The following is a 26,657-nucleotide window of genomic DNA, read 5'->3' on the forward strand; positions in this document are numbered from 1 at the left end:
TATATCTAATAGCATCGAGGCCTATCGAGGCACATTAAAAAACAGAGCCTAACATATACTATTGAGTTCTATCGATGTCTATTGAGGCTTATCGGGGTGGGTCAAATTTTTTGAAAAAAAACACAGATTTCTCAATTACCCAGCCCCGATCTATCTTATGAACAAAACATCAACAAAAAACCAGACATTGCATATTAAAAAGAAAACCCTCACCTTCGCGTACTTGGGAGTTGTTTCGCCTACTTCAGAGTTGTTTCGTTGCCTTTGGGTGCTTCCGGTCCGATGGTCAAGTGCTGGTTCTGACTGAACGACTAAAGACCTTCTCTGACAATGCTTCTCTTATCTGATTTCGTTGGGCTGCGACAGATTCAAATGTGGGATTTGAGAATTTTTTTGGTTTGAGACCGAGAGTGAAATGGAGTATAGAGAGATCGACAGAGAGTGGGAACAAATGATATGAATATTTTGGGAATTAAGATAAATAATAAGACCAAAATGAGACCGTATAATGATAAGATATTTTCCCTTCTATGCATTTCAAGTCAAATTTCCCAAGCATAATAAAATTATAATGTTAACACATTCACACATTGTCCATCCATGTCAGCTAGTGTTAGTGATGACGTGTCGGAGCCAGCCCGTGCAGACACTTGTTGTAAACCAAATTAACAATACAAAGTGGGGTCCACAGTCCCTCTGTCCAGACCAGAGTTCAGCTCCAGCTCCAGCTCCAGTCAACAACACTCTTTTAACATATCCCGCCCAAACAATAAAGCTCCACTAGTTTAAATCGCGCCAAATGAATTTTCACGTTAATACTTTTCCCGCTAAAACCCCACCCCACCCTATGCTATAAGATATCCAACTCTCCTATAAGCTCTTTTACAGTTTTTTTCTTTCTTACAACCCCCACAACACTACCAAACCCAAGGCCTTGGCTCAGCTCACCTACCCGTTCTCAACCATGCCCGCCATTGCCAAACGGAAGCCTTCTCCCACTTCTACTAAGACCGAGTTCATGAACTTCCCGTCGGAGATGGCCCGCGGCGACTCCACTCCACAGAAGCGGAAGCTCAGATCTGATTCGTCGCCGATGCGTGCCATTCCGATCTCAACTCCCATGAAATGGACCTCGCCTCGCCGATCCGCCAATGCCAGTCCCAATAGTCCATCGATTGTGTGTTTCGATTCATCTAACCTCAGATTAACCGATTGATTACTGTTTTATTTTTCTTATTCCTTTATTTTTATTTTTCAGGAGATTGAGAGCACATTGAGTGAACGCCGTTCGAAGTTGGAGAAACCTCCGGTGAAGAATTTGTTGAATAGTCTTATGGTGAAACCTAATTGGAATCCGAAAGGTAAATTGAGCTTGTGTTTAAGTATGAATTGTATTGTCTTGTGCAGCAATTTTTTGGTTAGATCTAACAGATGTCTTTGATTGGAAAATTTTAGATCCTGAGCAATCTAGGGCGGTAAAGGAGGCATTGCACGTTTCAACTGCGCCGTCTGTTGTTGTGTGCCGAGAAGATGAGCAAAAGAGGGTTTTGAAGTTCTGTAAATCATGCGTGGAAGAAGAAAGGGCTGGTAGTTTATATGTATGTGGATGTCCAGGGACTGGAAAATCGTTGTCGATGGAGAAAGTAAAGAAGCAATTAGTTGAATGGGCACAAGAGGTGCGATTTTTGCTCTGTTGTAGTTAAATCATCATTTCTTTATAGTGCGATTCTGATTATTTACTGATCAATTCAAGTAATAGCTCCCTAATTATTGTTTCTCGCTAACAGACAGGACTAGAAGAACCGGATGTATTAGCCATAAACTGTACCTCTCTTACAAATACTGGCGATGTTTTCACTAAGGTACTAATGGTTAAAGAAAATTTTCATTGTTTATCCAACCAAAGCATGTACTTAGTTGTTCTTTTGCTTGGCAGATACTCGGTAAAGACCATCAACCACGAAAGCGAAGTAGCAATTCTACATCAGCATTGCAACTTCTCCAAAATTCGTACTCTCAGAAACCAAATTCAACTGGCAAGAAAATGATGTAAATTTTTCTTCCAAGTCTGCTAAAAATTGGGATTAAAATGTATATGGCGTATTCAGTTTTGTTCCTTTTTTTTGTCTCAATAATTTGAATTGCCATGAGAGTGCTTCAATTAAAATTGTTTTTTGTTTTGTCAGGTTGATAATTGCTGATGAATTAGACTATCTAATTACTAAAGACAGGGTGGTACTTCATGATCTTTTCATGCTTACCACGTTACCATTCTCGAGATGTGTACTTATAGGTACTAAATATATGAATCCGGGTGGTAATTCTTTAAATGAATGTTTATTATAAAAAGTTGTAGACTTCTCTGATCTTCTCTTGTTTGCATTGTTTTCCTTTATACAGGAATAGCTAATGCCATTGACCTAGCTGATCGTTTTCTTCCCAGACTCCAGTCATTAAATTGTGAGTTCAATATCCTTATTATTTATGTTTTATTATTTCATTTTCCCCAACACCAGTTATTGAATACAGATTTTGCTAATAGTTGGCTGCCTTCTTAAAGTATTAGCTTTAACTTTCACTTATTATATCCATACATTTCAGCGTTTCAGAAAATAGTTAAATTGGTGTATTGAGGCATCTTTTTTCCTGTTTTGGTGTTGTCTACCTGTTACTTTCCCTGAACTTTTTCTTCTTGGCCTGAAATTTTCCCTGAACCCTTTATCCTGTATTTAACAATTGTCCCATTCATGTATTCTTTTTCCATGGGATTCAATTGATTAACTTAGTTTTAATTATGGTTTTATAACTTGGAAAGGCGTTCTTGAAAATTGTGGGGCCTGTCCTGTGTGTGAGTATGAATCTGTAATTATCAATTATCTGCCACGTGGTTGGGGGTAATAGTTACTGATGCTTTATTAATCACTTCATTGTTCCAGGCAAGCCTACGGTGATTACTTTCCGAGCATACTCCAAAGATCAAATCATTAAAATTCTTCAAGAGCGCCTAATGGTAAGTTATTTTATCGAACTATGCTGTAGTGTTTGTAAATTATAAAACGATAGTTGATCATTATAAATATAAACAAGGGTATCTATCCTTTACAATTGCAATATTTGAATATATCTTAAATGAAGTAAATAAGGTGCTATCTTATTATTTATTTTATAATTTCTATTGCTTATTAGTACTACTTGTTCTTCTATTATTACAGGCACTACCTTACACTGTATTTCAACCACAAGCGCTGGAACTTTGTGCCAGAGTAAGTTCAACAGAATAAATCTCTCTTATATATACATACATATATATATATATATATGTAGCTTAACATCTTCACAATAAATTATTGAGTTGACTACATTTTATGTGAATAATATATCAGCAATCCAGTTAGCAGTCTTCTAATCAGTTATTGGCATCTTCACATGATGTTTTATTTTCTATTTGCTGAATAGAATATTTCCACTGGTGTCATTACAGGTTTCTAATAAGTAATAGAGTATTTTGTCTGAGGCTAACGGATTGAAACAGAAGGGATATCTGTTTATTACTTGTTTTTGCATTCTTGCTGCAACAAGCAAATTGCATATATCAAAAGATTTGGTGAATTATGGGAAAGTCAGGCTAAAGTATTCTCAATATGAAGCAAGCCTATTTACTGTTTTCTTAACTTTAGCCCATGCAAAGTCTTTGGTATCCTCTGTTGCCTTGCAAAAATCTTTGGTCAAATGTCAATCGAATTTGCCGCCTGATACTATATTACAGTAGATAGAGGGAAATGTCAAAATGGAAATTAATCGAAAGTTGATAATGTGTTCTAATCAAGACATGTTTTGATAACTTCTTTTGTGCTATTTCCATTAAGTCATAGGATTTTTGACATGTGGTTTTGAAGTTACAATTTTTATTGTTAAGTTGCTGATTAAAGAATATGTTAAAATGCAGAAAGTAGCTGCTGCATCTGGTGATATGCGGAAAGCTCTCTGTGTTTGCAGGTCAGGATGTTCTTAGAACTGCTTTATTTGTGAAGCTGAACAACCGTACAAATTAAAGTTTAAAATTTCAGAACTTTATTGTCGCAATGTACTTAAGTATTCTTAGTAAAATGTTGGTTGTGCAGTTTAAAAAGAAAACAGAAAATTGTGTGTTGGAACACTAGTTTTTATAGCATTCTAGACAGCGATTTAACTCTTTCGACATACATTTCAGGAGTGCAATTGATATGCTAGACGCAGAGTTGAGAGAATCTTCCAACCACTTGAATTCATCAAGCGCGGAAACATTCTTTGAGCAACAGACATTACCACAAGCTGACTGTGTAAAAAAGCCGGAAATTGATGTCGTGCGTATTCACTAGTTGCTTTCATATACAGAGCTGAGATCTTTTCATTTTTATTAAAAGTCCAAACAATTTATGGTTGCAGGTAAGGATTGATCATATGGCTCTTGCTTTATCAAAGACATTCAAGTCACCTGTAGTGGATACCATACAGTCTCTTCCACAACATCAACAGGTAATTTTGCTTTAAAAAATCTCAGAATTTGTGTTTGAGGATTCTTATTGTTCTTTTTAATAGGTAAGCTGTGAGGCTTAGAGTGTCTATGTTGTCCCCTATGGGGTTCTAAATCCTGCTTACTCCATTCAAGTGTTGATGTATTTTCTATTGTCTTGTTTTAACCACAGATCATATTATGCTCTGCCGTGAAGCTTTTCCGGGGAGGAAAGAAAGATTCAACAGTCGGGGAGGTGCGTTGCTTAATCATCATTTAATTGCGCGGTAACATTAGCCAAACACATTTCAATTTTCTGAACTCATTTAATGCTTATGCAGTTGAATAAATCTTACACGGACTTCTGCAAATCATCATTAATTCCAGCCGTGGGGATCTTTGAACTTTCAAGTATGTGCAGGGTGCTAAATGATCAGGTAATGAAAACGGATTTTATGTTTATTTACGTTACTCAGCTTTTAAAAGGAGTAAAACGAGAAATGCTAATCATTGTATTTACATACTGTAGGGGCTACTCAAGATTGGTCAATCTCGAGAAGAGAAATTCAAAAGAGTGACTCTAAAAGTAGATGAAGCAGACATCATTTTTGCCTTGCAGGTACAAGCATCAAGTATTATCTTCATAATCGTAGCTTTGAATCCAAAACTTCCTAGTCTTATCACTAACTTTCTCTATCTTTTTATGTGGATATCAGGGAATCCGTTTCTTCCGGAATAGTCTTCAGTAAATCCTTCCAAGTATATAGCACTGATTTTTGACTTGCATTTTCGAGTTCTCCCTCTGCTCAAAACAAGGCAACGAACTTTGCTTTTCTTTTTCTTTAAATTGCACTAGTTTGCCTTTAAGAATCGGTGCTCAATATATAGAATGCTCCAAGTCCAGCTGAACAATTCATTCATCACAAAATAAAATTTGGGCTTATTTATTTTTAACGTTTATCCTCACGCGTTGAGATTAGATTAATTTTCCAATTTCTTGCATAGTTGTATTAACTGGTTTTTGAATTTTTGTTCTGTATGCAGTTATGAGCGTCGTCCTGGAGCTGTAATGATGATAATCGGCTAGGTTTCATCCAGGTTCGAAGTACAAGTCTGTTTTTGGCAATGGGTTGATTCAATTTCTGAATTGTTTTACATTGAAGAAGGAATAAAAAATAAATGGGAAGAAATCCAATATGGATTGTTACCAAATTGTAACTTGAACGCTTATAGGAAAGAAAAAAAAAATATCAGACAGAAAAAACTGTTATACATTCTTGTGATTATAGAAAATGCAATTTATTCAATGAGAAAAACTTACCTTTATTACATCAATAATGCTTTTAATGTATTTTTTTTGCTGAAAAATTTACAGTTTTTTAATGCAATTGTGCACATGTTTCTCGATGAAAAAAAAATTTATTCTATAATATTTCTTTACCCAATATCTATTAAGTATACTTATGTGAGGAGAAACAAAGGGAAATCTGAGGGGAGTTTGAGTGGTGTTTGTTTGTTGAAGCAATTTAGTGTAACCATCTTGTAACTAAATCACAGTTAGTTGTTCATTCTGTTAGGCTGGTAGCTTTTCTGTTTGGTTAGTTAGGCTGTCTGTTAAGCTCTTTCACTCTTTCTGTCGAGCACCTTATATACCACTCTACATACTTTTCTTAATTAGCCAACACGGAATCATTCTCTACAGTCTACACTTCTCTCATTTTCTCTCGTTCTCACTTCGTTAACAGTAGTGATGAGTCTGGATAGTTTGGTAATTTGTTACTTATTGTTTTAGCTGAGTCACAGGGGAGAGAAAGTTAGGGGTGGGGGTGTGCATGGTTCTGTGATAAAAAGATTTAGTGATGGATGCAAGGAAAACAAATAATGGAAAGAATATTCTGTGTATTCATTTATCGATAATGAACTGTACAATAGATATATATACAAGCTAATGATCTACAAAAATACAGAATTAGTAACAGAATTGTGCTGTACACTAACAACTAACTAACCCCTATAACTAATTCTCTAACACCCCTCAAACTTAAAGTAGATAAAGAAAGAACTCTAACTTTGTCTCTTAGATACGGAAATCTGGTATTGGAGAGTGCCTTAGTCAAAATGTCAGCTATTTGATCATATCCAGGGGTGTGCTTAACAAGCAGCTTGTGATTAAGAACCCTTTCCCTTACAAAATAGAGATCAAGCTCTATGTGCTTGGTGCGAGCTTGAAGGATAGGATTTGCTGACATTAAAGCAGTACTGAGATTAGGTGTTGAAGATGCAGCAACCTTAATCTCAGGCAACAAAGACTGGATCCACGCTAACTCAGCAGTAGCAGTAGCAACACTGCGATACTTAGCTTCAGTGCTAGATCGAGAAACAGTTCGTTGCTTCTTAGAGGACCAAGAGACCAGATTTGAGCCAAGAAAAACACAAAATCCAATTGTGGACCTCCTATCATCTGAATCTGAAGCCCAGTCAGCATTACAGAACCCTGTCAAACTAAGCTTAGCAGATTTGGTAAAATGAAGACCACTATCCAATGAACCTTTGAGATATTTAAGAATTCGCTTGACAGTTTTCCAATGAGAAAGAAGAGGGTTTTGCATAAATTGGGACACTTTATTGACAAAATAGCTAATTTCAGGGCGAGTAATGGTAGCATACTACAAAGCCTTTACTGTTAGAGAATATATATTATTGCTCAATGGAAAAATTGAAAAACCAATATACAACTCTATGCAAAAAATACAATAGACAAGGTAATTGATTAAATAAATATTACAACTCAATTGCTCAAAATACAACTAACTAGAAAGATGTAGAAAAAGAAGATTACAAATTCAATATTATAATAATACAAGTAAATAAGAAGAATAAGAAGAACAAAAGAATGAAAACACAAACAAACTCTCAGACAACCAAAGTGTAAAGTAGTGGGGATCACCAACTTGAACAAGGTTCAAGACCTTTGTCCAAAAACTTATTTCCCCCTATTCTCTAAGCACTAAGGGATCTCTCTAGGAAATAGCTCTATGGAATAATCAAGCATCAATGTGTATTTTTCAGCCAAGTGTTTTATGGATGAAAAATTGTGTGTCTTACAAGTGAGCATTAGGCTTCTATTTATAAAGTTTTGAGACTCCCTTTGAATTTCAAATTCCACCAACCCCCATGATTGTTACTAATGATTAATTGAATGTTTTATGGAATTAAAATAGAGATTTGAGAGTTACTTTGTTGTTGGAAACGTTCAAAATTGGATAAAAACCGAATTTGTATGAAGCTGTCAGCCACTAGGATTGCGGCCCTTGGTCATTTTCAGCAACCAATTTTTTAGTTTTTTTAAAAAACGTTCCAATTTATTCCCATTTGATTTGTAACTTCCATACACAATATGAGAGTTAAAATCACATTTCTATTAGCCATTTCTCATATGGCTTTATGAAATCCAATCTCAAATGTGTAACATATAATATACACATTATTGGGTAATATTTGGGAGTTACAAATTTGTAACTGATTTTGTAACTCCAAAATATGTCACATTTAAGCATACACATGTGTCCAATTTTGTGACTCTCAATAATATGTTACAAGGTGTGACAAATCACATTTGTGTGACAAATCACATTTTGTCACATTATTTAATCTAATATTATATTATATGAAATAATATAACACTTACTATGCTTCTGTAAAAATGAGGATCGGGTGCAGGTTTAGACCTTTCTGCAGATAACTTTTCACCACCAATCATGGGTGTAGGAAGAGGATTAGCAAGTTGTAAGTTGGCTTTGCAAAGCAAGTCAATAAGATACTTTTTTTGATATAGATGCTAGGGGTGTTCGCAGTGTGGGTGGTGCGGTTTTTTTATAATTTTTTAGACCGCACCGCATAGATCTCAAATCGCATAAACCGCACCGCAAAAATGCGGTGTGGTGCAGTGCGGTGTGAGCGGTTTATACCTATCGCCAAATAATTTAAAAATGAATTATTATACTTAAGAAATATTCATAATAAATCTCATAATCATAGAGTGTTTAACAAAATAATTAAATGTACAACAAGCTAATAAACTTTAAGCAAAACAATAAAAATATAACAAACTAATAACAAATTAAAAATTTAATATAAAGTAAATATTATTTTAATTAAGGAGGAATATCTTTATATTGAAGTAGAATATGTGTTAGTATCCTATGAAACATTATATTTTTTTTTTCTAGATATTGTGTATATTATATTATACTATATGAATATTTATGCATTAACTTTAAATGTAGTAAAATTGAAAAAAAAAATATAAAAAAGTTAATATATATAATGATGCGGTGCGGTGTGGTTTGAACCGCATTTATAAAATTTAAAACCGCAAACCACACCGCACCGCGTGGTTTGGCAAAAATACAAATTGCAACCGCACTGTGAAGGGTTTTAAACCGCAAATTGTGGTGCGTGGTGCGGTTTAGGCAGTTTGTGCGGTGTGGGCGGTTTTATGAACACCCCTAATAGATGCATACCATCAATAGTATGCTCAACTTGAATCCCCAAAAAATAGTTCAGCTCCCCAAGATCTTTGAGAGAAAAAGTAGTGTGCAGCTGAGAAATTAGAGCAGTAATTTCAGAGGAAGAACTCCCAATGACCAATATATCATCCACATAAACTAGCACAAAGCTGGCATGATGAGCAGTATGCTTAATGAAAAGAGATTGATCTGCTCGAGAGGAAACAAAACTAAAGGAGAAAATAACAACTCTTAATTTATCAAACCATGCTCTCGGATCTTGTTTCAAGCCATAGATAGCCTTGTGAAGCTTGCAAACATGTTTAGGAAACTTAGAATCCTCAAAGCCTGGTGGTTGAACCATATAAACCTCTTCAACAAGGTTTCCATTCAAGAAAGCATTATTAATATCGAGTTGGCGAGTAGTAGTAGTAGTGGTGGTAAGGACTACACCTCCTATAGCCCTTTCGAGGGGCAAAGAGAAGAGAAAGGCAAACCCTACTGAGCTGAGAGACTCCTTGTATAAGAGGCGACATGAGCTGAACACCGAGATGAGGAGTCTTCGAAAGAGCGAGATCGTCACAACGTTTGGGGGGCACATTATCGATGAAGAGTTCGACTACGAGTCACCCTTCACAAGGGAGATCCAGGTTGAACAACTCCCCGCTAGCTTCAAAGAGCCTCGCATGACTCCGTATGATGGTACTACGGACCCATAGTATCACTTAGACTCCTTCAATAACTTGATGAGGTTAAGGGGGGTCAACAGCAGAGCAAAGTGCCATTGCTTTGTTGTTACACTTAAAGGAGTTGCGTACACGTGGTTCAAGAGGTTAAGGCCAGGAATAATCAAGTCATGGCAGCAATTCTCTGGAAAATTTCTTCAGCAACACCATGCTGTCCGTGATTACGTTATGCCAATTACCAGCCTCGCTAACATAAAACAAGGTGAGAGTGAAAGCCTGAAGAGCTATATCCACATATTCAATATGGAAGCAACTAAGATGGGGAGTGCGACTAGAGTAGAGCTCAAGATGGCAATCACAGTTGGGGTTCGTTCTGGAAGCAAGTTGTGGGATAACATGCTCAAGAGGGAGATTACAAGCTTAGAGGAGTTCTTCGAAAGAGCCCAAAAGTATATACGTGTGGAAGAGGGCCATAGGAACTTGCATGTTGAGGAAAGCAGGCCTTCCTCCAATCATCTTTCTACCAATACGTCTGAAGACTCCGCATAGAAGAGATCGTTGTGATAGAGGAGTCACTGATCAAGTTGAAGATTGGAAGAGGTTTACAAAAAGGCTTCAAGGAAGAGGCAAGCGGGATTCAACAAGGATAACCTCCGATAAGACTCCTTTTATATCAGTCGCTTAGGAACCAAAGAAGTCATCGTAATTGGCCTCCATAAAGATCCAAAGAGGTCACCAAGCTAATTCCAGAGATTTGAAATTGTTAGAGCATATAAAAAAAACAACAAAATAAAACAAAGTGCTTGGCAAGATAGACCCCATCAACCACTTGGGAGGTGTTCAACCTCGCAAGCCTCAACAGGCACCCAGTCTGTTGGGGTTTTATGCCCTAATTAAAACTCAAATTCTTTGTAATCTCATTTTATTATCAATAAAAGAATAGAAATCATTTTTTGACTTGGTCAATCACTTTGCTCACATGTTTTATTTTCATGATTATTTGTTTAATATAAATTTCTATTAAATCCCGAGCATATAGCTAATCTTATTTATAGTGACGTAATCACAGTGGAATATAAATATGATTATATGTTCAAAAATAAGTTAGTCCTAAGATTAGTCAGTACACCGGATTTACACTGACTTGCCAATCTACGATATGATCTACTTACACATTACAGTGTTATGTTCTTTCCAGAATATTAGCAAAGTAGATAAGATCGGATGTATTTGTTACATCGGACAGGACCGATATTGACAGTTGATAAGATAAGTAAACATGCCGTTATTATCTATTCTAGTCATATCATATAGTTGACCATAGGTCAATTCAATCTCAATTCTGAGTGGTTAGTATTCTAACTGATTGTATTATTTGAGTTCTTTGACTTGTTCGTTACCAGCTTACCCTACGGACTAGCCCATACTTACATCTTGGGAACTCGGTAGTATAATTGAGTGGGAGTGTTAATCATAGATATGAACATCTATAGCTTCTAATGAAGAAGTGAAACGATGGTTTCCTTTTAGTTTGGTTCAAGGTGTTAAATGGTAGAGATCTCATTTCAGTAATTAAATTAGTTTACTGAAATATCATTTACAAGGAACTAAGTGTTTTAAGGATAAAATACAATGAGGGGTAAAACGGTATTTTAGTCCTATCTCATTGTAGACCGTCTATAGAGGATTGAGTGACAATTATGGTTGTAACAATGGATAATTAATAGCGTATCTATATTTGTTATAGAGCGTTCTATGAATTCAAGAGTGCAATTCCAAGTCTATAGTGGAGTCACGAGGAATTAATAAGTTAGTAAATTTATTTGTTAGATTTATGATAACTTATTGGAGCTTGATTTCATAGGCCCATGGTCCCCATTGTACCTTGGATAAAATCATCTAGATAGTCTCAATTAATTGATTTAATCATCAATTAGAATTATCAAAGTTGACCAGGCCAATTTTGGATAGTTTCACAGAGTTGTGTAATTTTGAGAAGAAAAGAGAAATTATGGCAGATTTATTAATTAAGATAAATTGGTATCTAAATTAATAAATAAATTCAAATCAAGGTTCAAATTATAAATAATTAATTTGATAAAGGATTTAAATAATTAAATCAATAGAAAATAATACAGGCCTTGATTTTAAGTCCAATGGGCTTATAATCAAATAGGAAATTTCACGGGCCTATAGCCCATGATAATTTCGACCTAGGGCTTCAAAATGGCTGTTATTTTATTGATTTTTTAATTAAATTAAATGACCTAATTGAGTCTATAAAAGGAGTGCTTAGAGAGAAAATTAATGAGACGACAGATAAGTCATAAGTCAGATTTTCTGATAGTTTTATATTCTCTCTAAACACAAGTCATTTTCTAAGCCACTTTGTTATTTTCTCTTCTTCTCTCTATATCTATCTCATGTGTTGAGAATTGCCCACACTAGTCTAGGTGGTTCTAAGGATACATTGGAAGATCGTGAAGAAAATAGAAGATCGGTTCAGTTTCTTGATAATACTCTGCGACAGAGAGGATACAAGAGTTAGAGAAACTGAAGGAAGGACTCTTAATTCCGCTGCATATACTGTAAGTATTCTATTTTTGTTTCTCTTTGAATTCAATTTTAGAAACATGTTTTAGGCTATCTCGTATTAATTTGTTTAATATTAGATATACATGAAAATAAATAAAGATCCTGTATAAGCTTTTTCCAACAACTGGCCTCAGAGCATTTGGTAATCTTTATTTTCATGCATGAACATGTTTAAAGTTGGATTATTTGATATGTTTGAATAATTGGATGGTTTTTCATATTTTTATGAACATATTGATTTAATGTGAATTTTAGCAATTTTTAGGTTATTTTGTTGTATTTTCTATGCTATTAATTTTTATATATGCTTTATTTTGTGTAAAACATGGTAAAAATTAATTAGAAAATGGTTTTGGTTTGAAAAATTGCTCAAAAAAATTTTTGGAAAGTTTTTGGCCTGGCTGCCCATGCGCGCGCGCACCCGTGCTCACCTCCGCGCGCCACCCGCGCGCCTCCGCGTGCCACCCGCGCGCCTCCGCACGCACGCACGCGTGAATAGTACCGGTGAACAATACCGCGGGCACTATTCATCCTTTTTTTTTTTTTAAAATTAAAAAAAAATTAATTAAAATTTGTAGAAATAAATTATTTATAATCAAAACTAAAAATATCTTTTTTGTTTCATCATTTAATTTTTTTAAATAAAGATATTTTTGTTAGTTGGGATTTAAATAATTAGATATTTTCTACAAACATTCAAATTCAAATTTAAAAATAAACTAACAACGTAATTTTAAATATTTTAATATATTAAATATTGGAATTATGATATCAGATATATAAGATATTTTCATTTAAATTCTTGATTTTGTTTTATTAAATCTTTATTTGAAAATATAAATATCTTTTTATTCTATAGTTTTTAATATTTAAATTATTTGAAATTTGAAATTGTTAGTTAGATATTTTTATGGATATTTGAATTTGTTTAACTATTTGAAATATTTTAGGCTTGTTATAACTATTTGTATTTTATTATTTTTAAATTGTTAAAATATTAGATAATAGTTGTAACAACACAAGATATTATAGAAAATAGTTAAGATATTGATTTTAAAATTTAAAATTGTTTAAATTTTGAAAAATATCATTTTTTTTCAGCCAATTAATAAATATATTTTTTAATAAATGGGATTTAAATTAACTTTGGTTAATTGTTGATAAATCCTATTTAAATTAAATTAATATTTTTTTTCATCAAATTAACCTAAAACCAAGTTGATTGTTGATAAATGAAATTTAAATTAACTATTGTTAATTGTTGATAAATTTCATTTAAATTGACTTATTTTTGTAAAAATTTAATTAATTTGAATTTTTTTTGATAAATTCTAGATAATTAATTGTGGTATTTTTGCAAATGAAATAAATTGTGGTATTTTTGCATAAATTCATAGAATTGCTCATATAGTAACATGATTAGACCCATCCAATTATAATATGTCTGTTTGCACTATATGTGGTATTTTTGCAATTGGGCTTAGATGCATATAGTGGCCCATATGTTTGTTAGATATATGGTATTTTGCCAAATAAAATATTCATAAAATGATAGGTTTTATTTGGGCCCATTAGAAAATGTAAAGTTTAAATTCCTCTCTTGTGGGTGATTCCACTTGTGAAGGCCCATTTGCTTTGCATGACTATAGTGGGCCTAATCAATTAATAACAATTAATAAAACGAAGGTTTAAATTCCTGTCTTTTGGACCTTGTATGGAAGATAGGGGGCCTTTGTAGTGGGAACGATATATTGGACCCAGCTCTCCTCCATACAAGCCCAATTGTTAAGGCCCATTTACCTGAGTTAGACTTAATTGTATATGTTCATTATATTAGTTAAACCTAAATATTGATTAGCAACAAATTAATTCTAAATTAATTGAATTTGTTTCAATGTGACACTTTAGAATTAATAAGAAATTATAGGACTTTGGTTTTAAAAATTTTAATCTGTTTAATTTTTTTTTGGAAAACCATAGTCATTAATTTTCTAAAAATAAATAATAAAAATACTATTTTTAATTTTATAATGAGCTTATTTTAAGAATTTTATTCGATCTCCACCGTTGGTTTAACATAGTCAATAGCTTAATGGGGCCTCGAGGCGCTTTGATTCGTCCCCCTATGGAAGGTGTTCATTAGTTATTTTGACAAGGTTAGATTTCGAAAGATAGATAATTATAGGTCAAATTCTACTTGACTCACCCCTACGGTGACTACTAGGACTAAATCTATGATTATTGAAACCGTGGGTCTAGCTCATAAAATAAGAGATTTTGTTTTCTTATTTTGATCGAATAGTAGGTTGTTAATAATGGTGTCTATTATTAAATGAGTTTACAACTCTATTTAACTAGTGGTATTTTTGACTCTCGCCAACCGGGACAAGGATATCATAGATTAGTTAAAAACCTAAAGAAATAGAGATATTATTGTTTTCGGTATTTTTTCTCATATCTTCATATTTTTGGTATATGTTGTGCTATTTCTTGAAATTTGTGTGATTAGAAGTTTTATTGAGCAAATGTGATTGATTTCTACTTTATTGATAATTTGTAGTTTTAAGTTAAGTAGTGTCTACTCCCATGATTGAGGAATCCCTAGAACGAGCATCGTCTCCGCACGTTCTTGATAGCGTCGTAAATGCTTGGATAACACCGTCTCCACACGTACGTGATGGAACCGTGAATTCTCGGATGGCACTGTGTCTGCACGTTCGTGATCAACTCAACTATGGTCTGACGCAACTCATGAACAGGCTTCAGATTATTGAACCTGTCATGGGTGGACCTAGTAAAGGAGGTGAAAATAAGACTACTGATGTTGCTGCTCATCTAGCTAAGGCTGAAGCTAACCAAGCTTCGTCTTCGAAAGCTGGAAACAAGAGGAAATGTGGACAAATAAACAACCCCAAGCCTGCAAAGGCTGCAAAGACGAGTGCACAACCAAGTGCATAGACGCCTAAGGGGAAGAACAAGAAAAACAAGAAAGGTAAAGATAAGTGCTTTCACTGCAAAGAGAAGGGGCATTGGAAACGAGATTGCCCTAAGTTTCTAGCAGCGAAAAACAAAGCTTCTTGAATCGTGGGAGGAAGTGAACGAAGGCGGCTTAAAGCTTAGAGTTGGGAACGGAGCGTTCATTGCGGTCCAAGCTAGAGGAAGAGCTCGTCTGACGTTTGGAAATAAATACTTAATTTTAAAAGATGTATTTTTTTATTCCGGCTCAATGCATCTGCCACTACATTGGCTTTCCCTGGATGGTAAAGAATATCACAATCATAGTCTTTCACCAACTCTAGCCAACGTCTATGCCTCATGTTCAGTTCCTTCTGTGTGAAGAAGTACTTCAAGCTCTTATGATCGGTGTATATCTCGCACTTCTCCCCATATAGGTAATGCCGCCAAACCTTCAGTGAGAATACCACCGCTGCTAACTCCAAATCATGGGTAGGATACCGCTGCTCATACTCCTTCAGCTGTCGTGATGCATAAGCTATGACCTTCTTGTTCTGCACCAACACACAACCTAAACCCAACCTCGACTGTAACGACCCAAAATCACTAATATGGCTTAAGGGCCTTGATTAGTGTGCCAGGAGGACATAATTGGTTTATGTGTGAATGTATTAGTTTAGTGCGTGATTATATAATAAGCATGCTTGTATGGTTATATGAATGTAAATGTGATTATATGCTATAATTGTGAGGACCACATTATTATGTGGATAAATCTGCAGCATGCGACTTGAGACGATCCTAGGGAGCTAGTTAGCGGGAAAGTCACAACGGGACCTAAAACTTGACTTGGAGCAGGTCAAGGGGTATTTCGGGTATTAGATGGTTATTTTGGTTATCGAGTTATGGAAATAAATAATTGGAGATATATTTGAGGTTAGGAAGCTTAGGTGGGAATACTGGGGGATTTCACCATTCCGCCTTCGGGGATGTTTCCAGTACCCCGAGCCTCAGGATTGACTTAATTAACTAAGATTAGACTAAGTAAAACAGAGAACATAGTGGAAACATTAAGAATCGACCCTTTCTCTCTCTCTCCCTTTCTCTCTCAAGGAAAACCACTAGAACTTAAGGAATTCAGCTGGGAATTCAGTGGATTGAGTTGGAGTTTCGGAGTAATCTAGTGTTCAGCTAAGGGGTTCAACCAGAATTAAGGTAAGCCATAAGCTTAATGCATGGTGATTAAGTTTTGTGTTTATGGCTGGGTTTTGAGGTGTTTATGGATTTTGACATTGAAGGACAGAATGGAAGCTTGGAACTTGGAAGTTAGCTCATAAATCTCTTAAGGAGTTGGTTCATTAGAGAAGGTAAGCTCTAATTCATGATCTAGTGTTTGAATTCTGAAGTTTTTATGTCTGGTTAAAGTGTTCTTGAGTGTGTGAGTTTCAGAAATTGAAAATGTGTTTTGATGAGTTTGTAGCTTAGGTTTTTGCTGGCTTGTGCTTCTGAAATCATGCAGGAATGTTTGTGATAATTGTGGTATATTATTGGGATGGTTTTGAGTGAGGTTTGTGAGTTAAAAATGGAGGTTTTTCTGGGTTCGAAGGGGTCTAGCCGCGGCATAGTTCTTGGTGAGCCGTGGCCATCTGAGGCTGATGAATGCTGAGGAATGAGGGCGGGCCGCGGCCTGTGTCTGGTTCCGAGTGTAGATGGGCTCTGTTTGGGGGCCATGCCACGGCATAGGAGGCTTGAGCCGCGACCCTTAAGGAAATTTGGGTTTTTGGGATTCTAAGCATGGGAATTTAACCTAGGGTGCTCGGGATCGAATCTACTATTGTGCTTGGTGGAATTCGGTGTTCTGGAGATTAGAACCTTATATAGAAGCCCTTTTACAATTATTAATGGTATCCCTTATCTTGGTTGTGACTAGGTATAAGCTAGGGGCTCGGGAAACGGATCGTGCTCAAGAGGCATCTTGCGTAACCAGTTCACCTGGAAACTAAAGGTAAGAAAACTGCACCCGGTTGTGGATTTATAATGGGACTAAGGGTTCCCTGTAAATAGTAAAAAAAATGGCCTAAGAGTGCCGAAGGTTACATTAGCGCACAGGGCGCAGCTCGGCCACTGGTAGTTGAGGATAGCTTATTATGCACTAAGCTCAGTTTAAGCATGCCAGAGTTAGTGGGGTAAACAGAGGGTGCGACCTAAGGTGTCGACCCTGATTTTCATGTGATTTGATTGCTATTATTGATTGGAGGATTGTCATGCTGAATAGCTGGGTGTTGATTGGTTGAATCTTTGGTTGAATCTACGTGCTATGTGATTAATGTGGTATGTCAAGTGTATGATCATACTTAAAGGGATTATTCAATTTGTTATCATTGTTTGTTATATAATGTTATGTTTTCTTGCTGGGTCTTGGCTCACGGGTGCTTCGTGGTGCAGGTAAAGGCAAGGGCAAGCTTGATTAGCCTTGACTCGGAGAGCTCTGAGAGCAGGATGTACATGATCAGCTGCTCAGCCGCCACGGTTGAGGGGGAGACAGGAACAGGAGAACCATAAACATCTGTTTTGCCCTTAGAGTGGCTAGTGGTTGTTTGTACTCTGAAAATTTTGTAAACTGACTTTTAAACGATGTTCCTTTTGGGATCCCATGTGTAAAAATATTTAGTTATATGAAATGTATCTTTCGAGACCAAAATCTTTTAACCCTAGCACATTAATGGTTTCAGTGACATTTTTAACTAAAAGACTTGATTAGCAAGTCCTACACCTTTATAAGTACAAAGTGTAGCGGTCTTGGCTATCCAGGGCGTTACAACTTGGTATCAAAGCGTCCTAGGTTTAAGGGTTCCTGAAGACTGGCTGGACATGTACATTCACTGCTAGAGACAAGCTCGATTCAGGGTTTGGTATGTGTATATGTGCTTATATGCTGTATGCTTGGAAAGAATTGGGATTGTTGTTATTTGTTGAATTAATATGAAGCATGAGATACTGATAGGGCCTGGCCCTTGACTGTTGTGTGGTAATATTGAGGCATGCTTATTAGCATTGCTGTGCATGTAGATGAACATCTGAATGATTAACTGCATATTGTGAATATATGGATAAATGCCTATATCTTGATTGTTTATGACTGATTATGTTCCATTGGAGGATTTTGGAGAAGCTTTTACCCTGTCATCATGGTCTAATCGCTGAGTCGTTGATTGTAGATTGACTTGGATACCTATGCGTCCAAGAAAATCTACACGACTAGCCGAGACTAGGTCTGGGACCGGAGGTGATGACCAAGGCCAGATTCCTCCGCCAGTCCCTGAGAACTGGCAGCAACTTATGGCAGATATGCAAGCACGGCTATAGAGCCAAGATGAGCAGATTCGTCTTCTGTGACAGCAGGCTCTAGCAGGGAGTGCTGCACCTATTGTGCCACCTATAGTGGCACCAGTTATTCAGCCAGCAGAGGTTGGGAACAAGTGGGAGCCATTGTATGAGTGGTTCCAGAAGCAGCATCCCCTAACTTTTGAGGGAGGACCTGATCCACTGAAGGCCGAACAGTGGATGACTATGATTACTACTATTCTGGACTTCATGAGGATAGAGGGTTATAACAGAGTGACCTGTGCCACATATATGTTGAGGGAGGATGCCTGCATCTAGTGGGAAGTGGCATCATAGACCAGGGACGTCACTGCTTTAAGTTGGAAAGAATTTAAAGACTTATTCAGCCAAAAATACTATAATGTTGCCATCAGTGCAGCAAAAGTTAATGAGTTTGTGAGCTTGGTGCAGGGCAACATGACCGTTATTGAGTATGCCCTAAAATTTGATAGACTTGCGAAAATTGCACCAGATCTTGTGCCTACAGATGCAGCCAGGCAAGACAGATTCATTAGGGGGCTTAATGCTATGATAGCCTGGGATTTTAGGATCACAACGGTACCTAGGGGAACAACTTATGCCCAAGCCGTTGAGAAGTCTCTTATCGCTGAGGAAGCGGAGAACAAGATTTGGAAGGAAAGTGCAGCGAGATGCGAGGGTTGCAGAATAGTGCCTCCTTATTCTGGGTCAGGTAGGGGAGGAGGCCCCAGTGATTTTAAGAGGAAGACCCCTGACACTTCAACCACTGCTGGTCCTGATAGATGGGGTCGGGGAGGTCAGGGCGGCCGTCAGGGCGGCAATGAGCCATGGAGGAGTTATTCGGAGTGCTCGAGGTGTAGAAGACGCCATTAGGGCGAATGTCGGGCCAAGGCTTGTTATGTGTGTGGAACGGTGGGGCACCTCAAGAAGGACTGCCCAACAGTGAAGAAAGGGGAAGCAGGAAAGGTGGACAACTTGACTCCAGCTTGAGTATTCACCTTGACACAAGCAGAGGCTGAGGTTAGTCCCTCGGTAGTGACAGGTCAGCTTTCTAGCGCTGGCTCTCCTTTTACTGTATCGATTGACTCTGGTGCTACACATTCCTTTGTTTCTAGTAAAATGATTGATAGATTGTGTAGACCTAGTGAGTATCAGACTGCGGGGTTTGAGACTTTATTGCCTACTGGGGAACTGGTAGTTTCTAGGAGGTGGATCAGGGCACTGCCAGTGATAGTTGATAGTAGGGAGCTTTCAGTTGACTTGATTGAGTTAGATATGGAGGATTTTGATATGATCTTAGGGATGGATTGGCTGGTCAGGTATGGGGCTACTATTGACTGGAGGAAGAAAATGGTGACTTTTGAGCCTGAGGGCGAGGATCATTTTGTCTTCGTGGGTGCGGTATGTGAACCCCGCGTACCCATGATATCAACGTTGAGAGCCAGAGACTTGTTGCAGGGTGGATGTATTGGTTTTCTGGCTAGTGTGGTGGACACTACCAGGATGTTGCTAGCGGGGCCGGGAGAGACCAGGGTGGTTTGTCAGTTTTTAGATGTATTTCCTGAGGAGTTACCAAGATTGTCGCCGCGCAGGGAGATTCAGTTTGTTATTGAGTTGGCATCGGGGACAAAACTAGTATCAAGAGCACCATATAGGATGGCACCAACAGAGTTGAAAGAGTTGAAGATACAGCTACAGGAACTTCTGGATTTGGGATTCATCAGGCCTAGCTACTCTCCATGGGGCGCTCCAGTGTTGTTTGTTAAGAAGAAGGACGAGACTCTGAGGATGTGCATAGAATACAGGGAATTGAATAAGTTGACATCAAGACTAGGTACCCTCTACCAAGGATCGATGACTTGTTCGATCAGCTGTAGGGAAAGACGGTGTTCTCAAAGATTGATCTTCGATCTGGTTATCACCAGCTGAGGATCAAGGACAAGGAAATATCGAAGACGACCTTCCGAACGCGGTATGGGCACTATGAGTTCTTGGTCATGTCTTTTGGTTTGACCAACGCCCCGACAGCTTTCATGGATCTAATGAACAGGGTGTTCAAGGACTACTTGGATCAGTTTGTCATTGTCTTCATCGACGACATCTTAGTATACTCCAGTTCAGAGGCAGAGCACGTGCGACATCTTCGACAGGTTTTACAGAGGTTAAGGGAGCATCGGTTATATGCCGAATTTAAGAAATGTGAGTTTTGGTTGCCAGAGGTGACTTTTCTTGGGCATATAGTTGGCGCAGAGGGGATTAAGGTGGATCCATCCAAGGTGGAAGCGGTGAGAGATTGGCCGAGGCCAAGGAACGCCTTGGAGGTGCGGAGTTTCCTCGGGTTAGCGGGTTACTATAGGCGGTTTGTAGAAGGATTCTCGAAGATTGCTTCACCAATGACAGAGTTGACAAGGAAGAATCAGAAGTTCTTTTGGTCAGAGAAGTGTGAGGACAGTTTCCAAGAATTAAAGCGACGACTTGTTACTGCACCTGTACTGAGTCTTCCTTCAGAAGAAGGAAAGTTTGTGGTATACTGTGATGCATCGAGGATGGGTTTGGGCTGTGTGTTGATGCAGAATGAGAAGGTTATAGCTTATGCATCGCGACAACTAAAGGAGTATGAGCAGCAGTATCCTACTCATGATCAGGAACTAGCAGCAGTGGTATTTGCACTGAAGGTGTGGCGACATTATCTGTATGGGGAGAAGTGCGAGATATACACTAATCATAAGAGTTTGAAGTATTTCTTCACACAGAAGGATATAAACATGAGACAGAGGCGTTGGTTGGAGTTGGTTAAGGATTATGATTGTGACATTCTTTACCACCTAGGGAAAGCCAATGTTGTGGCAGATGTATTGAGTCGGAGGGGCTCGGGACAATTATTAGTTCAGTTCAGATCTCCAGAGAGTTAGCTGATGAGATGGCAAGGGAAAGGATAGAGCTGGTGGTGGGCTAGTTGGCCAATATTACCTTGCAGTCGACCCTGCTAGAGCGGATCAAAGAGGGTCAATTGGTAGATGCACAGTTACAAGAAGTTCGACAGAATTTCTTAACAGGGATAGCTAAGGATTATTCTGTTTCTGAGACTGGTATGCTTCGATATCAGGGATGGATTTGTGTTCCAGCAGACGAAGGGATCAGACGAAAGATACTAGATGAGTCTCACACTACGCCGTACTCGCTTCATCCGGGTACCACAAAGTTGTATCAGGACTTACAGACATTATATGGTGGCCCGGGATGAAGAAGGATGTGGTGGAGTATGTGGCTAAGTGTTTCACATGCCAGTAGGTGAAAGCTGAGCATCAGCAACCAGCAAGGTTGCTTCAGCCTTTGGGTATTCCCGAGTGGAAGTGGGAAGATATTACAATGGATTTTGTGGAAGGTCTACCCAGGACAGTGAGACTTTATGACTCGGTGTGGGTAATAGTGGACAGATACACCAAGTCAGCTCATTTTCTGCCAGTGAAGTCAACTTACACAGTGGAACAGTATGCAAAGTTGTATGTGAGGGAGATAGTTCGTCTCCATGGGGTTCCTAAGTCTATTGTATCTGATCGAGACCCTATCTTTACCTCCAAGTTTTGGGGAGCTCTGTAGAGAGTCATGGGGACTATGTTGAAGTTTAGCACAACCTTTCATCCTTAGACTGATGGACAGTCTGAAAGGACGATCCAGGTATTGGAGGATAAGCTTAGGGCGTGTGTGATTGACTTCGAGGGATCTTGGAGTAAGTATCTCCCATTGATTGAATTTTCGTATAACAACAGTTATCAGTCCACGATTAGAGTGGCTCCTTATGAGATGTTATACAGAAGGAAGTGTAGGTCACCTATTCATTGGGATGAGATAGGTGAGAGAAAAAATTTGGGGCCAGACAATGTCCAAAAGACAAATGAAGCTATTGAAAAGATCCGAGCTAGGATGCTTGTTTCACAAAGTAGACAGAAAAGCTACGTTGATCCCAAGCGTAGGAGCGTGGAGTTCCAGGTTGGGGGCCACGTGTTTCTGCGAGCTTCATCACTGCGAGGGGTGAGGAGATTTGGAGTAAAGGGCAAGCTGAGCCCTCGGTTTGTTGGACTTTTCGAGATTCTAGAAAGGATTGGACAGGTGGCTTATAGGATGGCCTTGCCACCGTCGTTATCGGGAGTTCATGATGTATTCAATGTCTCTATGTTGCAGAAGTATGTCTCAGATTCGACGCATGTATTAAAGTATGAGGACTTAGAATTACAGAAAGATTTGACCTATGAGGAGCGATCGGTTCAGATTTTGGATCGAAAGGATAAAGATCTACGGAATAAGACGATTCTGTTAGTTAAAGTATTATGGAGGAATAGCAAGGTCGAGGAAGCGACCTGGGAGCTTGAGGCAGTGATGCGGGATCAGTATCCCGAACTATTCAGGTAAATTTCGAGGATGAAATTCTCAGTAGGAGGGGATAGTTGTAATGACCCAAAATCACTAATATGGCTTAAAGGTCTTGATTAGTGTGACGGGATGGCATAATTGCAGCTGATCGAACAAGTCGTCAATCCTTGGTAGGGGATAATTATTCTTTATAGTCAACTTGTTCAATTCCCTGTAGTCTATACACATTCTCAGAGTCCCGTCCTTCTTCTTCACAAACAAAACTAGAGCACCCCATGGCGAGTAACTAGGCCTGATGAACCCCAAATCCAGAAGCTCCTGTAACTGTATTTTCAATTCCTTCAATTCTGCCGGTGCCATTCTATATGGTGCTCTCGACACTGGCTCTGTCCTTGGCGCCAACTCAATAACAAACTGAATCTCCCTACGCTGCAGCAATCCAGGTAAGTCCTCAGGAAACACATCCAAGAACTCGCAAACCAATCTAGTCTCCTCCGGTCTTGTTGGAAAAACCCTAGTGGTATTTACCACACTAGCCAGAAAACCTATACATCCTCCCTGTAACAGATCCCTGGCTCTCAGCGCTGATATCATGGGTATGCGGGGTCCATGCACCACTCCCACAAAGACAAAGGGATGCTCGCCCTCTGGCTCAAAGGTCACCATCTTCTTTCTGCAGTCAATAGTAGCTCCGTATCTAACCACCCAATCCATGCCTAAAATCATATCAAAGTCCTCCATACCCAACTCAATCAAGTCTATTAACAATTCCCTACCATCAACGATCACTGGCAGTGATCTAATCCACCTCCTAGAAACTACCAGTTCTCCTGTAGGCAAAATGGTCCCAAACCTCGAAGTATAATACTCACTAGGTCTACACAGTCTATCAATTACCTTACTAGAAACAAACGAATGTGTAGCACCAGAGTCAATCAATACAGTAAAAGGAGAGCTAGCGCTAGAAAGCTGACCTGTCACTACCGAGGGACTAGCCTCAGCCTCCGCCTGCGTCAGGGTGAACACTCGAGTTGGAGTCAGGCTGTCCACCTGTAATGCCCCAAATTTCCTAATAAGGTTTAGGACCTTGATTAGGAGGCCGGGAAAGCCATAATTGATTTATTATGCTATTTAATGATTATATGCATGTTCATGTGAATTATATTATTATATGATGACAAATGCATGCATATGGGTCCACATTTAATTATAAGGGCATTTTGGTAATTTGGCCATTGAGGGCGTGAGTGTGTATTTTCATGCATGTGGGTGAATTATAAATAATACCACATTATATGTGGATTGGTTTGAGCCATTCGCCATGAGACGATCATGGAATGCAAGTTTTTGGTCTAGTCATAACGGGATTAAGTTTGGGGCTCGGAGTGAGTCTCGGGGTAATTTGGTGATTAGAACGTTGCTGGGAATTAAAGGGTAACGGGATATGAATTATTGGTATTTGAGAATAACGGGAATTGGAGGGTGTTAATTATAATTAACGAGTTAGGCGGCAAAGGATGATTTTACCCTTGGGAGTCTTTAGAAGCCGTTATTTGACCTAGGGGCAAAATGGTCTTTCCACCCCTAAGATATATATCAACCCTTTGAGTTTAGAAGGCTGTGGAAGTGTAAAAATAGAGCATCATCATCCTCATCTCTCTCCCTCACCCGTACACCATTTCTCCTCTTTCATCCTTTGGAATTTTTGAAGCCAACTTGAAGAACCAAGCTAGGAGATCAAAGGTGGGAGCTTAGGACCTTAGTTCATCCATTGAACGGGGTATAAATCCAACTTGAGGTAAGGTTTCATCCAAGAACTTAAGCTTTACCCTGTTTTTCTAATAAGTTTTCAGTTGAGGATTTTGATGTGTTAGTTGGGAATTAATGGAAGTTCTTGAGTTTGGTTGCTTGAATTTTGATGAGGGTGTGATGTAGATGAGGTTTGGGGGTTGAATTTGATGTTTTGATGATGTTTGGGATTGGTTTTGAGACTTGGTTTCAGAGGGAAATCGCAGGGGAGAAGACCAGAATTTTCTCTGGTTTGCTGATGGCGCCCCAGCGCCACTAGGCAGCACCCCAGTGCTAGTGGATTTTCCAACAACCTATTTTTAGGGCTCGGGGTGACTTTTAAGGCTCGGGGGTTGGTTCCTTTACCCCGTTTAGGTAGATTAAGAGTCTCGAGAGTGCGGGATGGATCCCGGGAGTGTGGTTTTAGATTATAAACTTTTTTATGATTTATTTTATTGATGGGATTCCATATTTGGTTATGACTAGGTGACCGCTAAAGGATCAAAGGATTGGTCGTTCTCAAGGGTTGTTCTTTTACTAATTCTTGCTCAAACCCGAGGTAAGAAAACTGCACCCCATATGTGACATGCATGGTTATTCTTAATGCATGTTGAATGTTTAAATGTAAACATTGATAGCATATTGAATGCTTAGCAATCTTGCTCATTTGCATTTGGTTATTATTGTGGCATGCTGGATGATTAAGTGTGATGCATGAGAAACATGTGATTAGGGCATGCCATGAATATTGACTGTGAGATTGATCAGAGCTTGAGCCTCTGTGTTTGTGCATGATCATAATTGTGCTAGCAACTATTAAGTAAGCATGCTGAATGCCCTTCGTTTGAATATTCGACATATGACATATGTTTGGTAGCATTTCTTACTTGTGCATGGTACTGACTCATTAGTCAGAATTGGCAAAGGTGTCAGTATCAACTGTGAAGATGTGACTCATTAGCCAGGTTCGGCAGTGGTACTGGGCACTGGTCACACAGTGCTGGCTCATAAGTCAGGACGGCCTTAGCGTGTTCAATGCAAGCCAATAAAGATTAGATCTAATCGACATTCTGCATTAGATGACTCAACAAGAGCATTAATGCCGGACCGACCTCAAGTTCGATGAAAACTATAAGCGCTTGTGTGACTTACCCATCAGTCACTCATCTGTTAAGTTAGAGACTTACCCACCAGTCTCTCATCTGTTTAAGGCTAGTGGCTTACCCAGTAGCCACTCTTTTGTTTAAGTTAGTGACTTGCTTGTCAGTCACTCAGTATGGTTTTCTAGAACCTCAAAGTGATAGTCACTCATCTGTTTAGAGATATAAGCCCTGTATGATCATTTTGATCATCATATGCATGGCTTTGGGTGTTGAGCCCCGGAGTGACTTGCTTTTCGGTCACTCAGTATGGTTTACTAGAACCTCAAGTGTTATATCACTCATCTGATTAGGATTGACTGGATAGTCATCCAATCAGAAGGGCAGGATTTCTTATCCTGGATACCCCAGCATTGTTTGAACTTATTTGCATGCTTGAATAAAGCTATGTTTGCTAGGCATGCCAGATATGATTTGATATCATGATATGACTGTTCATGAGCATATTGAGTTTTCTTGCTGGGCTTCGGCTCACGGGTGCTATGTGGTGCAGGTAAAGGCAAAAGAAAGCTGGACCATCCTTGAGTTGGAGAGCTTAGGTGACGATGTGTACATATGCAGCTGCTCGACCGCCACGGCCGAGGTTTGAAGGAAAGGAACTAGGGCTAAACCCTGTTTTGCTGTTTAGATCGGCTGGTTGTAAATATTTTCTTGTAATAGACTTTTAAATTATATTTTTGGGATCCCAATATATACGGTAAACGTTTTAGTGAAACGTTATGTCTTAACCGAAATTTTT

At 38.4% G+C, this 26,657-nt stretch overlaps 1 protein-coding gene across 1 annotated transcript; it reads left to right on the plus strand.

The window, feature by feature from the left end:
* The first annotated feature begins 840 nt into the window (after window positions 1-840).
* Window positions 841-6,300, plus strand: LOC133791237 (cell division control protein 6 homolog B-like). Its single transcript, XM_062229166.1, has 17 exons — window positions 841-1,177; window positions 1,259-1,361; window positions 1,456-1,676; window positions 1,788-1,862; window positions 1,937-2,049; window positions 2,187-2,293; window positions 2,401-2,460; window positions 2,937-3,010; window positions 3,213-3,263; window positions 3,947-3,996; window positions 4,211-4,343; window positions 4,426-4,515; window positions 4,686-4,748; window positions 4,834-4,929; window positions 5,022-5,111; window positions 5,209-5,308; window positions 5,537-6,300. Exons 1-16 carry the CDS (start codon window positions 965-967, stop codon window positions 5,239-5,241), a joined length of 1,572 nt encoding a protein of 523 aa, XP_062085150.1. The 5' UTR covers window positions 841-964; the 3' UTR covers window positions 5,242-5,308; window positions 5,537-6,300.
* The last annotated feature ends 20,357 nt before the right edge of the window (window positions 6,301-26,657 follow it).

This window comes from Humulus lupulus, chromosome 7 (assembly GCF_963169125.1).
Source record: "Humulus lupulus chromosome 7, drHumLupu1.1, whole genome shotgun sequence".
Taxonomy (NCBI): Eukaryota; Viridiplantae; Streptophyta; class Magnoliopsida; order Rosales; family Cannabaceae; genus Humulus; species Humulus lupulus.

What these genes read in the sequence shown, in the direction of transcription:
- LOC133791237 (XM_062229166.1), top strand. Translation starts at nt 965, where the DNA reads ATGCCCGCCATTGCCAAACGGAAGCCTTCTCCCACTTCTACTAAGACC. An exon ending in AAAGCTCTCTGTGTTTGCAG is followed by an intron (nt 3,997 to 4,210) that starts GTCAGGATGTTC and finishes CATACATTTCAG; the next exon opens with GAGTGCAATTGATATGCTAG. An exon ending in AAAAGCCGGAAATTGATGTC is followed by an intron (nt 4,344 to 4,425) that starts GTGCGTATTCAC and finishes TTATGGTTGCAG; the next exon opens with GTAAGGATTGATCATATGGC.